The 15,547-nt window shown below is 37.3% G+C and overlaps 1 protein-coding gene across 1 annotated transcript in view; it reads right to left on the bottom strand.

Annotated features, from left to right (window-relative positions):
• Positions 1 to 5,501, bottom strand: part of wnt11 (wingless-type MMTV integration site family, member 11) — an 11,710-nt gene extending 6,209 nt beyond the window's left edge. The window contains exons 1-3 of the mRNA XM_084074054.1: positions 5,286 to 5,501; positions 3,433 to 3,623; positions 659 to 903 (exon numbers count right to left, since the gene is read on the bottom strand). Of these exons, the coding sequence (XP_083930180.1) occupies positions 659 to 903; positions 3,433 to 3,539 (352 nt within the window). The 5' untranslated portion in view covers positions 3,540 to 3,623; positions 5,286 to 5,501. The remainder of the gene's footprint in view (positions 1 to 658; positions 904 to 3,432; positions 3,624 to 5,285) is intronic.
• Between the last annotated feature and the right edge of the window lie 10,046 nt (positions 5,502 to 15,547).

The raw sequence follows: 15,547 nt of genomic DNA, 5'->3' as shown, positions 1-15,547 counted from the left end.
CGGGCTATTCAGAAATGCATGATGTAGGTCATTATGTACGATGAATTTATTTAGCAACATAAAATGTTGAAGATTAACAGGATTTTCTTTACAAAATGACAACTTGAAATCACATATAATTCTCATTTATAACTCTCCTTTCATTATGTCTACATCCTTTCCTTATTCTCAATATAAAACTCACACGAATTGTGGCGTGTGAGCCCAGACACTGTCAAGTTTATGAGCATCATTCCAGAGAATATCTTAAGTGAAAAAGATGCAGTTCATAAAGAGGATTGACGACCTTGGCCTGGGATATACACGCAAAGTTTTTGAACATCAAGGAATCCACAAACCATTGCCGTAAATATTCCACCCTCGTGAATAAACTTAATAAACCATTCAGATGCTCTTTGGAAACATCAGTGTTCCTACTGAGATTTGAATCCATGATTAACAGACGATCACGTCACAATTAATTTAACCACTTATGTTGGGCCGGAAATTATAGGCAAATGTATTTTTTTCTGAAAATAGACGATCTACAAGCTCACAACACATAGCACTGCGATGGGTTGTGAGCTTCTAGATCGACTATTTTCAAAATTATTTATAAAAAATGTGTAGTTAGGTGGTTACAACATTCACCCCCTTCTGTTTATGGGCCAGCATGTACCTCTGTCCAGGTCTGGGCGATACTTTGGTGACTCGACGGGTATTTCGATGGAGGAGCAGTTCCAGCGCATGTCAGCGAAGGTCTTCTGGCAGGTTTTCTTGACCTCACGGGCAGCTTGAATGATGGTCTGCATGAGCTCCAGGTTGCTGCGGCACAGCTGGGCTTGGGAGGACACAAGGCCTGGCAGCTGTTTACAGTGCTGAGTCTGGTTGATGTGTAACGACGTGGGGGTGTGTGACAGCGCTCTGCAATAGGAAACACAGAGATGGTGAGTTCAGTGCACACACGCAGCACGTAAAATACTGTATGTATTAACCCTAAGGCCTGAAGCCGATTCTACAATGTCTTCTAAATCCCAACAGTATTCTGAAAAAAACGTATGTTTCTATATCAGTGGTGCTCAAACTTTTTCATGTCAAGGACCCCCAAAATGATATGTATTTGGCCGCCGACCCCCATCTCAAAATATTTTGTTCCAGGGACCCCCAGAAGCAAAGATTTGAGTTAAAATGTTTGCTTTAAAACAATATATACTCAAAGATTTGCACACATTTTCACAATTTAAAAAAAATAGCAGATCTACAAGCTCGTAGCGCTGCACTCGGTGCCGCGCTATGAGCTTGTATATCTGCTATTTTTGTATAGCCAAAGTGTAAAATAATGCTTTTAGCTCAAATCAAAAAGTGACACAGATGCGTTCCAGGTCGTAATGTATTAACATAGACTGTGTCCCGTCTGTCTTAACCACGTGAACCCTAGCGTACCGATTCTGACTGAGCATGAACATGACATTTTTGGCAAAAGTAGGCGAACATTTGGTGAAAATAGCTAATCTACAAGCTCACAGCGCGTCGCAACAGGGCGCGTTGTGACGCAGACCTTAATGTCTTGCGATCGATTTCACCATTTGATGTACAAAACAGTATACTGTACATATACAGTAGGGTTTAAGTGGTTAAAATGAATACGATGCGTTAAGGAATCAAATTCGAGAACATGAAAATAAGTGGAATGTTGTGAGTTCCATTCAGATGTATTTATATGTACATTCCTGTTTTTCTGTAATGCAGATTGCCAACATCTGAGATGATCAGCTCAGAAGATAAAACTGAAAAAATCTGGACAGATTGCAGGAAGCAGGGGAAATCTTTGACTTGCTTTGGCAGAAGGGAACCAATTTATCATAATTTCATAATTTATCACAATTTCCTGCAGAAACTCCTGTCCGGTCTCTCACATGTTTCTCCTCTCTGTGCCCTAATTTTCCTGTCTCTCTACACTCTCTCTAAAATGAAGCATAAAATGCCAAAACAAAAATCTTAGAAGGAAGAAAGAAAGAAAAGCTTTCACTTTTGTTTCAACACAGAGGTCCTGGCAGAGAATATGCCAGAGAATCTTTCATTGCAAAACACTACAGATCTAACCCAGATCTTAAGTAAGGATCTGCATCCTGTGTGTAGGTTCATCGCATGTTGCATTCTGCATCCACTGCTATTGAAAGGGTTAGCTCTCTGTGGCCTTAGTTTGACATGAACCACCTGTTTACAGATGATTAAAGAGTGCCCAGATTTCATTACAACAATTTAAACCTATTGAGGATTAACTTAATAGAGGAACCACAGGAGGAGAAGGTCAGCTCTGATCTCTGCTTTCTGCATCTTGCACTCTACAGCGAGTTCGTGAGAATGCAGCGTCTCGTCCTGCACCTTGGCCTGTTTCACATTAAGGTTGAGGGGCCGCCACTCATTGTGCCCTATGATAAGCTGTGACTCCCCTGTGCTTGTGGTAACCCAGCACTCACAGGTGTTTACAGCTGCATCTGTTTTGCATTGGGGTAGCCATGCATTATCAAGGCTGTGAGAGTCTTCACTTGGATTTAGCACATGCCATCCCTTTTCTCATGGGCACATCTGTGTGAATGTTGCTGCTATGATGTTAGTCCAATAACACTTGGTACACAGTAAAATCCTCAGTGTTAACTACTCTTGATAGTGTAAATGGACCCAAATGGACCTGTGAGGGTAACATGTTTAAATGAACATAGAGGATTCTCCTGTGTAGTGCGAAAACAAATGTCTCACTGGTAAGTTGTGATTGTGACTGATGTCCTTAAACGTTTCCTTCAAATCATAACGTAGATTCACAGTTCCTGAGGAATTTGAAATGCTTGTAGCCTACAAAGAAAAAAGCAACTCTGTATCTCTCTGATGCATATCTGCTGTAAAATTAATCACTTTTCCCCTTCTCATAATAATTACTTTCAAGTTGCTTGCTAAAAATTAAGCGGCGGAGTGACATCCTCCCACACACGGCCCGCGCCACCAGGATGCCTTGGCGTTTCTTTCCTAATTATTTCCTTTTCAAATCCTCTCAATGCCATACATAGTATGTTCCTAGTAAGTTCAATTCAATATGAGAAATTACAACTGAACACACGGTCACCTTTCATATAATCAGCATAAAAGGTTTCACTTGCTGAACCCCGGCCATGTAGATGGAATACAAATGCCGCCATTTTCCAATTCCTCTATTGTGACATTGGAGTCCATTTCTTCTCCCATCTAAACGCTGACATTTCAAGGCCACAAATGGTACGACATCTCAAATGTGGGGTCCCCCTGACTCTGTCTGCTCTGCGGGGCCTAACGACTAATACAGATTATTTATATTTATGTACCATGCTGAAAAGTAAAAGACACTTTACGATGTTGTGTGCAGTGAATAGTGAAATATGAATATATCTTCAAAAATAGAATACTGCTAAGAATACTTACAGCCATTTGATTCCCGAACAGACCTGAGACAGCAGCAGAATAGTGAGCAGACCAACAGGCAAAATATACGAAGTGCTCCTCATGATTAGACCGTGGTTCCGATGCATAAAGGACAGAAATATAGGAGGCTTTTTAACTTCTTGGCTCAGAGAATCCACTCAAAGGTCAGTTGTCATGTCCACGTCTTCACCCTGTCATGAAAGAAGTCGAAGCATTCACATTGAGGCAACACTCGAAAGTAAATAAGACATAAATAACGTGATCATAGGTTTTGCCATATCATATTTTCAAATTAGATGGGAGGACTCCTTGACACGAGATGATGTTGTACAGGGTTGAGTAACCACTAGACTAGATCATGGATTATGGATCATGAGACAGCATATCGAAGAGTAAAAAAAAACTAAAAACTAGTTTATCTGAGATAATGATTTAAAAAAACGGATATCTGACATAATGAAGTCATAAAAGGTATTTAAAGCATTTATACAAGAACAAGATACAAGAACAGTAGCCTACTTGTATCTATTATAGTCACGTTGTCAAAACATACTACTAATAGCAGTGAACAATAGTTATGTGCTTATTTTCAACAGCAAAAGTTTCTTAAACAAAAGATTTTTTTAAACAATTATTTAGATACACAAGTGCTCTAAATAGAAATATATGGCGCAACACAGTCACTAGGTCATAGCCAAACATAAGTTTAAGACTAAAATACAGAGATCATGGCTATTAATCACAAGCTCAACCAACCAGTTATTTTCTAACCCTTTATAAAGAGAAGCATTCTTTCAGGAGACACTTCCCCCAATAGGATACCTGTCAAATGTATAAATGTAGCTATTTATTTATTTTATTGGGACAAGCTGACTGCTTGAGTGCATTCTAATTTCTAATAGTGTCAACTCTACTTTAGTTGGCGAAAACCTAAGACTTTGAGATAGCTAGGCCTGCTTAAACAACCATTATAGAGGATCCAAACCATCACATCTCCCTCCAGTGGACGCAGTAGTGCATCTGAAGCACATTATCTGATAGGGCTTTGTGTTGTCCCTGTGCTGATAAGGTAGAGACTATCTCTTTAAAGAGTGCTTCAAATGTGTGCGCACAACGCCCTGCTTGGCTGATTGTATCCTCATTGATGTTTGTTTAATCGTAGACCAATTACCCACAGGAGGATAGACTATTACTACAGGTCACTGGACACTAGGCCAGGTCACTGACTGTCCGATAGATCTCACCCAAGCCATTAGATACGCTGAGCTGGACTACTGATTGGTAGAGTATAACATTAATAAACACTATTAATCATTGCCTGCTAGTACTACTGCCCATTGATTAGCTGCAATCAAATGTTGCCTAATTTGAAGAAATTAGACAGTTAAACCCACCAACCCTTTCAAAGGGGTCACTTTGCAATATAGCCTTTATTGCGCTATTAACAATGTTACCATAAACAAGATGATTGCTACCGATGTTGATTTAGGCTACTTTACATGAAATTACGTGGGCCTAAATGAACCGAATGTAGTCACAAAATTGGCGATGCGTAATTAAGGCTAAATAAAATGTGTATTTACCATTTCTATGATGATCTGGGCTGAAGCGTTAGTGTCGGCTATAACTATAAGTTCCCTTCAATGCCTGTTGTAGACGATCTCTTTAATACAGCATCCCCGCGCGAAATGTGGGCTAAATTCACTCTATTTGAAAATTGCTTATTTTCTTCCCTTTCTTTTAACTAAACCATAACCTTAAACAACCTAAAAGTATACAAACAACACTAAAAACGAATATGCATGCTATAAATTAGGCTACAACTTTCTTAAAAAAAACATTCGATTACTCACCTTTATTGAATTGCTCACGTTTCGAAGTTGCGATCACCCCAAACAAACAAAAAACAAAAATAGGCGAAATATCCTTTTCATCTAGTTAGTGTGATCGGCCAGGTACACGAGTAGTAAATCCACAATGAGGTGATAGAATAGCTCCAGATGGGTCAGCATCATTCAGTAGAGTGATCACTGATCAGTGCAGTGTGCTGTGTGCGGCGCAGTGTGCTGTGTGTGGAATGTGTCGGACAGGGCAGTGCAGCAGCCTCTACTCCCATAAGTACTCCTGCACCGCTTTGATCTCACTGCTGATGTCACCGTTGATTAGCATAAGAAAGCAGCTGGAGGGGGGACTTAAAAGAAGGAACTCCAAATACTAACATTGTTGTTTCATTTGTATTGGGAAAATAAAAAAGATTAAGCACGGATTTATTTCTTCATTTATCACTTTATTTGACTTCATGGCAAAGTATACTTTGCCATGTTTTACACAAATCCCCCTTGACAAATAGCGGGCTTTGCCAACACACACACAATAAAGTATTGTTTTCATTTTTTAAACAGCCCACCCTTAAACAATAACACACTTTTGCTGGAAAATAATAGACTAATCTATTATAATCGTATTTATGCCAAAATAAGTACAATCGCATGTAACTCGCAGTAGTTAAACAAGTTAATGATTTAGGACACTTGCAAACAATTAACTAATTGAGAACAAATAATCTATATAAATTGTATTAAGTAGGCTAGCTAATTCTGAACAGAATCATACACCTGAATTTAAATAATGAAAACTACATTTTCAGTATATATTTTATATTATATATGGTAGGCTACATTATATTATAGCCTACTGTCGTTTTAACAGTTTAAATATACATTCTGTAGCCTGTAGTCTTCTGTAGTCACCATCTGAAGAAAATTATTCTGAAAGCCTCAATTGTGCTTTGCTCTGTATCAAAATACACTGAGGACAATGTTATTTAATTTCTGTGGCCTGAAGCATTTCACGCAATCTTCATGTTTTGTACACCAGCGACATCAGACTTTGAACCAGAATTCAATAACATTTCTGTTTGGCTTAACTCTGTCCTGTACACCAGGCTGCCACAACCTTTTTGACATGAAGTGCCATTTTTTGTATTTGCTTGATAGTCAGTGTGCCATATCAAGTTAAGTTTAATTATGACATCACATCAAAAGAAAGTATTTCTATTGTGATTGTCCATATTAACCTTTATTTTTTTCTTCTTTTTAAACATTTTCTTTCACAACAAGACATTGTAATGGTCATTATAGAGCAATAACCCACATCTCCCAGACTCCCTCCCCAGACTCCCTCTCCAGTCAAAGTTCAGAGTTTGAAAGAATGTAGAAGTATGTGCAGGATGTAATTTGCATACAGATACGAGGGGACTTAATTTAATTGACAACATTTTTTAAGATATTTTATTTTAAAAGAAAAATCCTCTCTCTCTCACTTATACCAGTGTGCCGATACTGGCATCCGTGCCTAAGGTTGCCTAAGGTTGCGTACCCCTGCTGTACACTATTTGGTTTGTAAACAGGTTTTATTCACATTGCTGATAGACCGTACATAATATACTCATTATATTAACAGTCACTGTTGATAGACTATACACATAGTATCCAGATACTCACTGCTGAAGAATGGTTGACGTTTTACACATACGGTATATCACATTCACTGTTGACAGTCTGTACAAATATTCATTCATATATCTGTTGACAATAGATGTGTATTCATGTATGTAGATGTATATTCTTGCAAAAATAGTATGATAGATTGTATATTTATAGCCTACTTATATATATTGATAGAATATATACTCAGTCCAAGTGCTGATGTTTAGTGTTAGTCATGTCCATTCATTTCATTTCCATATTTATTCTTATCTTACTTACTTAAGTTGTACCTATCCTGTGTTTTAAGCTTTACTGCTATCACCTGAATTTCCCTACAGACATTAAAAAAGGTTTTTCAAGACTTTTCATTTCACTTTCTGTTGTCCTATACAATGGGAAAAATACAGTACCATTTCACATATAAATACAAAATGTATGTTAAGCCATAAATATGTCAACATATTCACTCACTCACTCTCTCTCTCTCTCTCTCTCTCTCTCTCTCTCACACTCACACTCACACACACACACACACACACACACACACACACACACACACACACACACACACACAATTTATATTCTGTTTTTGTTCACTGAGTGTTTCCACTGAAAGTTCATTTGTTTCTTTAATATTGACATTTTTTCTTACACATTAAGTTACAAGTTAGCTTTTGGATAGCCAGCAACGGGAGAATGTCAAGGTCCAGACCTTGACATTGGTACTCAAAACCATAACATTCAATCTTTATACACTACTGGCCTCTACAGTGTAGCCGGGAGATCAAATGTTGTCATGTTGTCTAACTAACCCCCTAGAGAAGACACTTTAACAGACCAGAACATGCCCACTTCCTCTGGGAGCATGGGGATTCTTACGTCCAAAGCTGTTTGCCAAACATGACCCGCTCCAACACTTTATATGACAGTCCCATATGTTGAGGGAGCTCTAAGGGACTGGGCATGGACATATCTTATTTACAGTGCGGCTATGATCCTAGTTCCAGAGAGACTCAATGTGTTTTCCATGGCAGTCAACTGTGAATGGGCATAGACTGAACTGTGTGGGCGTCGTGGTGCTCACAGTGGAACCAGGGATGTCTGAGAGCTGAGCTTTTTACACTCAGGCTCTCCATTCCTGACTAAGCCAGGATCAACACACAGTCTCTTGATCTCGCTTCTCACCTTCCAAGTAACACACTGGGCGGGAGGAATGCCTGATTTGTACTTGGTGGTGTGCCGTGTTGCACACCGAAAATAGCTGATCTACAAGCTCACAACGTGATGTGATGCAGCGTTCGGTGAGATTGTAGATCGCCTATTTTTGGTGCACAACATGAGCAGACAACTAAGTAAATCAGGCTGATGCCCTTTGGCTGTTCCAGAGGGGGCAAGTGAACCATATGAGGATTAATGTTGAAATCATTATTTGGGTAATTATATAATTACAGAATATTATTCTGAGCCTACTTATTATAACATACATGCACCACCATCAACATTTTCCCCTTTTGACTGTCTTTGTCTCTAATTTAGCATGAAATGGTCTAATAATTGTCTGACTGACACTAATGTTCACAAATAGAGCTACAAGCAATTATAATATTATGAAATCTAGTTTACAATAAAAATAAAATATGCAAACATGATTACAAACAATCATTCACTCTTCGGCTATATTTACCCCGATGGTAATCTCATATGCATGTCAGTAATTTTTTTTAAATCTAAATGAAAACGTTTTCACACGCATTTGGTTTAAATAATCATTTCGCATGATTCAGCACTGAGGTAAATTGCATCCAATTCAGTAATCTCTAAAATACGCATTGACTGGGGACATATAATATAGCTGATCTACCAGCTCATAATTTGCCGCACCACAATGTGTTCTAAGATTGTAGATCATCTATTTTTGGTGTGCGACAACGGCGCTCAACTAAGTATAAATCAGACTGAAGACTTTGGCTGTTCCAACTGAACTATATGAGGATTTATGTTGAAAACATTATTTGGGTAATTATATTCTGAGCCTGCTTATCAGCACCACCATCAACATGTTCCTGTTTGACTGTCTGTCAATTTAGCATGATATGGTCTAATAATTCGGTTATAATTGTATCACTAATGTTCACAAGAATAGTGTGCAATCAATACATTTATGCAATTTAATTTACAATAACATTTGAATGCAAACGTGGTTAGAAACAAATATTCAATCTTAAACTATTCTATATGTTCTGATGTTAATCTAATGTTTAAAATCTAAATGTTTTCACAATAACATTTGGTTAGAAATAACCAATTTGCATCAGCACTGAGGTACACACAAAATAATAAACTAAGATATATATTGATAATTTATATTAATAATTTCATTTTAAATGGTGTACTGTAAAGACAAGCATCCAAGTGTAAATCAAAAAGGAAATAGAAGCTGCAATTCATTAACTCATCAACTAAATTGGTAGTTTTAAACTTAAAGACAATCTGTTCTTATAATAATTTATTTCAACATCTTAATCATCCAGAAAATAAACCTTCTGAACTTTCTGAATAAAGGCTTAACTCAATGGAGCATTGGTGCACATACTGTACAGTGCTAAAGACTGAGGAATGGCTTCTACAACTCACAGTGTTGGACCATTGTCCGTCCTATCTCAAGAGGATCAGGGCAAAATCAAGAGTCTGGAGGCTCACCAGAGGGAGATAAGGACACTCAACTTTCACCCAAGAGACCTGGGTCTGAATGAGTCCCGAGTCACAGCTATACTCCTTGAAAATACTCCCAGGGTTTCATCAGGACATCAAATTGTAATGAGCTCCGTGAAACAATGCGACTGAATCTCTGGCTCAGTGGGCAAGAGAGAAACAATTCTGAGATTTAACAGATGCTTCAAAAATGAATACACACACAACAAACATACAGTTCATAATGTTGGTGCATGCTGGTGGAACAGCGGACTAACATTAGCCCTTTTTGGACATCGTTTTAAACTCAGAATTTTAAATTCAACCACTAAACAAAAGCATGTTATTTTCCTTCAGCGGTGCACACATCATTCCTTGTTCTAGCTTGTGCATTCATGTACCTAAACCAAGTGCAATGTCTAGTACTATAACTAATATGTTGAGATATCCTAGACAAATTCGTAGTTGACAAATATTCATTAGAACGTGATGACTAATTGATTATTTTGTTTAATCAACAAATCCGTAGAATTATGTTGCATGCTGCATACAATCATGCAGAGACGAGCCTTTTCAGGTTGGTGAGGCTGAGAACTGAATATTCTGATGTTGATTTCACTATGGCCCTACAAATAACGTGCTATATCTATAGTTTAAAAGAGAAATGTATGGAAAAAAAGCTTCAAAATGACGAATCAACTAAAGAATCTTAGTCGACTAAGACCAAACCAAATGATTAATCGTCTATGAGGGGACAGCCCTACTAATATGTATATAAATATGTTATGTGCGCAATTGTATTACTATATTTCTATCTGGTCTATACAATTGATGATACATGACATGTCTCATCACAGTATAATATACACATCCAATTCTGTACAATGCTCATACTGCTCACATCTGGTCTGAATCTATGCTCCTTATATTCCTATTTTTACTTTCATATTTATATTAACTTTTTTATACTGTAATATTATATTCTATACTCGTTTCTATCTGCTGTATATATTTCTTTTGTTTGAGATCAATCCACCAAGTCAAATTCCTTGTACGCAGTACAATCTTACATGTTAATTTAACTGAAAGTGAAAAAGGTTACCCAAATGTACCCACAAGTCTCAAGTTAAATTAACAATCATGATCTTACTGTGTGTGTGTGTGTGTGTGTGTGTGTGTGTGTGTGTGTGTGTGTGTGTGTGTGTGTGTGTGTGTGTGTGTGTGTGTGTGTGTGTGTGTGTGTGTGTGTGAACATACTTGGCCAATAAAAATATTCTGATTAAATTCTGTTTTCAGCACCAACAAAAAAGACTTAGTGTCACATACACAAACTTATCCTTTTCACTGTCGGCATGAATTCTATCCCTTGAGCATTTCACACAATTCTATGGAATGTATATCATTTATTAAAATAAATGATATACGTTCCATAGAATTTTTCATATAGTGAGATCAACCAGCATTCAAGAATCAACATTGATTGTGTGATGTCAAAGCAAACTCTTTTTGAAAGAGCATTAATTGCTTTCATTTCTCAGCTATGAACACCGGGACAAATAACTAGAACATTATACTGTGCTTAACCTCTATCCTAATACATTTTTGTAGTGTTCAGTTCAGCCATGGGAAAATCCAATCTCTCAGAGCATTTTCTGGTGCCCCACCTGTGCCTACGAAAAGTGCTGTATCTCACAGCAGGGGTCTCACCAGAAACAACAATCTCCATCCATTTCATGCACCCAGAGGCCATGATTGGACCCACATCTTTTGTGAACCATTTGTTTATAACCTTTCTTCTATTGTGCTTTGAGGACTAAATTCTTTCAAGTGGCAGATGGGTGGCACTTTTGAACATTATATGTGGTCTTAAAGGAGCGACTCAGACTGCTGAACTACAGACACTATATAGGATATACTACATATGACTGTTTATCCTTGCATAAATCCTATCACAAATATACAAGTTAGAGTTATACGGGCTGATCATCTCTAAATACAAAATCTTGTTAGCCTATTTTTTGGGGATGAGCTAAATATAGTGTTCCACAAACTATATGCAAACTATCTAAGAGAAAGAGAAATTGAATTTCGAAAAATGTTAATCCTTCAATGTGTCTATCTAGCAAATCTGGTCAACTTTCAAAATCAAATCTGGTCAACTTTGCCTGATAAATATAAAAACGGGAAATTATATCAATTTCACCATGTATTGCCTGAAATGTGAACATTCTTCAACAACTAGACAAGCTTAAAAAGAAAACGTTTCTTGCAAAATGTGGCAGCCAGGACACCAGTAGCTCTTTCGTTGCACCATATGAAATCATATCGGCGTGTCTGATGACAAGGTGTTTGTTGAAAGAAGAGCAAAGCGGTGAGCAGGTGTTGAGGCTATAGAGGATTGAGGTGAGTCATGCACGTGAGGTGATGACAAGGTAAGGTTTCCCTCCAGTCCAAGCTTAAGCCCAATTTATATTTTGTCCTATGTCCTATGAATTAAATACAGAAATCTGTCTGAGTGAATATTTTTTTCTGTTTAAAATATATCAGAAATGTATCTTGGATACAAAAAGAAGTTAATCATCTTAGACATGCACAAATGGTGAAAAAGAAAATGTATTTACTAAGGGCCTTACATTTAATAGCAAAAAGAAAAACATATGGTTGGAGCCTCAACACCCAAACGTAAAACAATGGCAACAAAAGAATGAGGTGTTAATTATGGAATGGGTCACAGCTAAAATGCATCTGAAAATTGATAAGTATGTAATGGATATGCACTATGGTCATCATGGATATAAGAAACGTCAAAAACAAAGAGCTAAAATATACAAAGTTGCTATGTATTTTGTTTTAATTATTTTGTTTAGCATTTTCTTGAGTTACAGTATATTAGGTTTGTTGTTTATCTGTTTTTTGTTTCTTCTATTCCATGAAATTCATATTGTAAGGCACAAAGTCAGAAAAAAAGAAAATACATAATTTTACAATGTAATACAATGTAGCCGGTCAACGATATATAGATTAGCATTCCCTCTGCTGTCACCTCTCACTAAACATGGGGCCAAAGAGAAGTGGAAGAGCCATAGGGACAGACGCCAGTGCCACAGGCTTCTAACCAGTACAATAGAAAAATTGTGCCGAAACATCTGTTTCCTATGTTTTTTGGGGGGGCTCTTTTCATAGTGGCTGAAAGCGGTGTCAGTGTACTTGGGCAATTTTATATATAATATATATGAAGCTTACATCTTAAAGTATTACAAAAGCAGAAACAATCAAGTGAAATGACTAACTCATCCTACTTGCCTGCTGTTTCTAATGATGACTGTTCTTTCTCTTCGTCTTTTTTGTACAGTGAAAACATTCAGAATGATGCACAGTTTTTCCCCAACTGGTGGGCTGGAATAAAACAATGGGCCAAAGGACTGTTTGACTGTTCTGACAGAGTCACAGACATATGTCCAAACAATATTATTTTAATTACTAAGCACCCACATCCACATTAAGTGATAAGCTATTTCGGGATCAAATCTGTAAAACAAAGATCTAACATACTTCAGGCTCTCTCAGTATGAACATAATTCATTGGTAGGATTCCTGCTCTTTTTCCTATCCACATATCTCAAAATTGTTTAGAATGTCTAAATGTTTTTTTTTGTTTTATGCAAGACAACTTGACATCACTACAACTAAGAACTGTCTATTTGTAGGTTCGGAATCCTTGCCTATACTGCCATTTCCCCTTGAAAGGGGACCTTGAAATAAAATCCACTTAAGCCTGCTGTCTTCCCCTCCAGAGTGTACTTAAATCCTGGCTGTGTATGGACATGATTACAGAGTGCCACAGGTCTTACATCAGTGCAAAACCTTGACTTCCAGGAGGAAACCTGGTATATAGGTCAATTATGGCAATTTTTCGGTTTGCTTAGAAACATAGGATGTCTTCCCTTTGCTAAGAAACACAGAGTCCAGCTCAGTTTCACCCCCTTAAGCCTAATTTATATGCCATAGCCAAAATCAGTTCTCATCGGCAAGTGACACCGTCATGCGATGGAATATAAAATTGGCTTTACACTCTGTAAGAATGTTCACCCTACATCAAAAGCAGAAACAGAGTAGAACCTGTACAAGGAGGTCCATCACTTTTGGCAGGGTGTGTCAGGATGGGGTTATAAGACTATATCGGTATGTTCCTGGGCTGCATATGGCCACAGAATGGCCAGGACTGTTCTCCAGTCTGTGAACACAGCCGATTGCCGGCTCACATTGGAGACAGATCCGTTTGCTCAGCAGCCGAACAAGGACATGGAGATGCACCTTTCACACTGAGCTGAGCAGCAACAATCAAGCCTTTGTCGGGGAGGGATCTGCTCTTACAACTCACAGGAAGAATACATGCCTCTTTAAGTACACTGACTTACTTAAGGTTATCAGTGTTTAAGATATGAAAGCCTCACATCAACACTCTAACAAAAAATATTTGAAAATATACTAGGGGTGGGGGGCAAGAAATGTAGCTTATCCTTTTTTCATGAGACCTCTTGAGCGATGATGATTCTTATCTATGACATGACATATGGTAGTGTGAAGACCAAATTATTTGGTCATGGAAATTCACAAACATTAGCAATGAGTTGCACATTTCTCAGTCATGCGACATTACCAAATGCTTTTAATATAAACACATAAAAGAACTCGCAGCAGAGTGATTTCAAATTATACTGACTACAAAAAAATACAATAAAACTCAAACAGATGCACAAAGTCCACTACGTATGTTTCAACTGAGCGACAAAGACAAAGACCAATATCTGGCACTAGTATAAAACTACTCATTAGTTATGGTGAATGTGGTGCTCAAATTCATTATGTAAATAGGCCCAACAATATGTAAGGGATTTGAATTTAGTATAACCTTTCTATGTACTGTCCAGACAGTCCTTTTCAACTTCGTTTCCAGCTAAATCTACAATGAAATAAATTCTCATTGATACAGAAAATAAGTTAACCTAGAATTCATAGGAATCAACAGTTTTTCTTAGTGGCAATGACTGTACGTTGTGTAAATGACCATGAAGGTCAATAGAATTTCTGGCAAATTATTGACTGGAATGTTTTACAGAAAATATGCATAACTGTTTCTCAGAAGAAATTAAACATTAGCCAGATTTCAATAACAGGAATAGCATAAGTCCAAAACTTTTGAAAAGTATAAGATGTGCAAGAGCTACACAAAATGTGCCACAAATAGACGTGACGATTCAGTACTTCACCCGACCGTTCATTTTGGTCACATCTAGCGGTGTAGTATTGAGCCTTCCTGTGCAATTTCTGTTCCCCTTCCCATAAATCCATTAATGACTAAGGCGGTGGACTTCCCTGATTAAGAAATCAATCATTAATATTTTTATTTATTAAATCTAAATGTCACCATTCCTTATAATGCAGAGCAAGTGCTAACACTTAAAAGCTCTCATAGTATCATAAAACTAGGTAATTTCCCATTGTCATTTGTAAAGTATTTGAGTCCTGATTTATTTTATGCCTTTTATGACGGCAAATCTTAATTTTTGCAATATGTCTAAGTACCTACTCAGTCAATTTACTACTAACTTACCAACTAGAAATATCAAATTAAGTGACTAATTATAGATAGAATTGTGAATTTGACTCGTTTCTTTTGGCAAAATAAATCAAGTTGGAAGGTAGGTTTGATATTTTAAAAGTCTACTTTTGACAAACGTGGCTCAGAAGATCAATAACAAATTATATGTAAATGGCTTGATGCTAAAACCTATAGCTCTGGATAGTACAGATCACATTTCTCCAATGGAGTTTTATTGGCTCACTGCTCCATCTTGTGGTATCTTACAGTATTGCATCAGCAGGTAAATATAAAAACTTGACATACAATGTATTGAAAACAAAGATCAAACCTA

This window comes from Gymnoscopelus microlampas (genome assembly GCF_963454915.1).
Source record: "Gymnoscopelus microlampas genome assembly, chromosome: 12".
Classification (NCBI taxonomy): Eukaryota; Metazoa; Chordata; class Actinopteri; order Myctophiformes; family Myctophidae; genus Gymnoscopelus; species Gymnoscopelus microlampas.
Note: the sequence above shows the minus strand (reverse complement) of the source record. Positions and strands in the feature narration are given on the sequence as shown.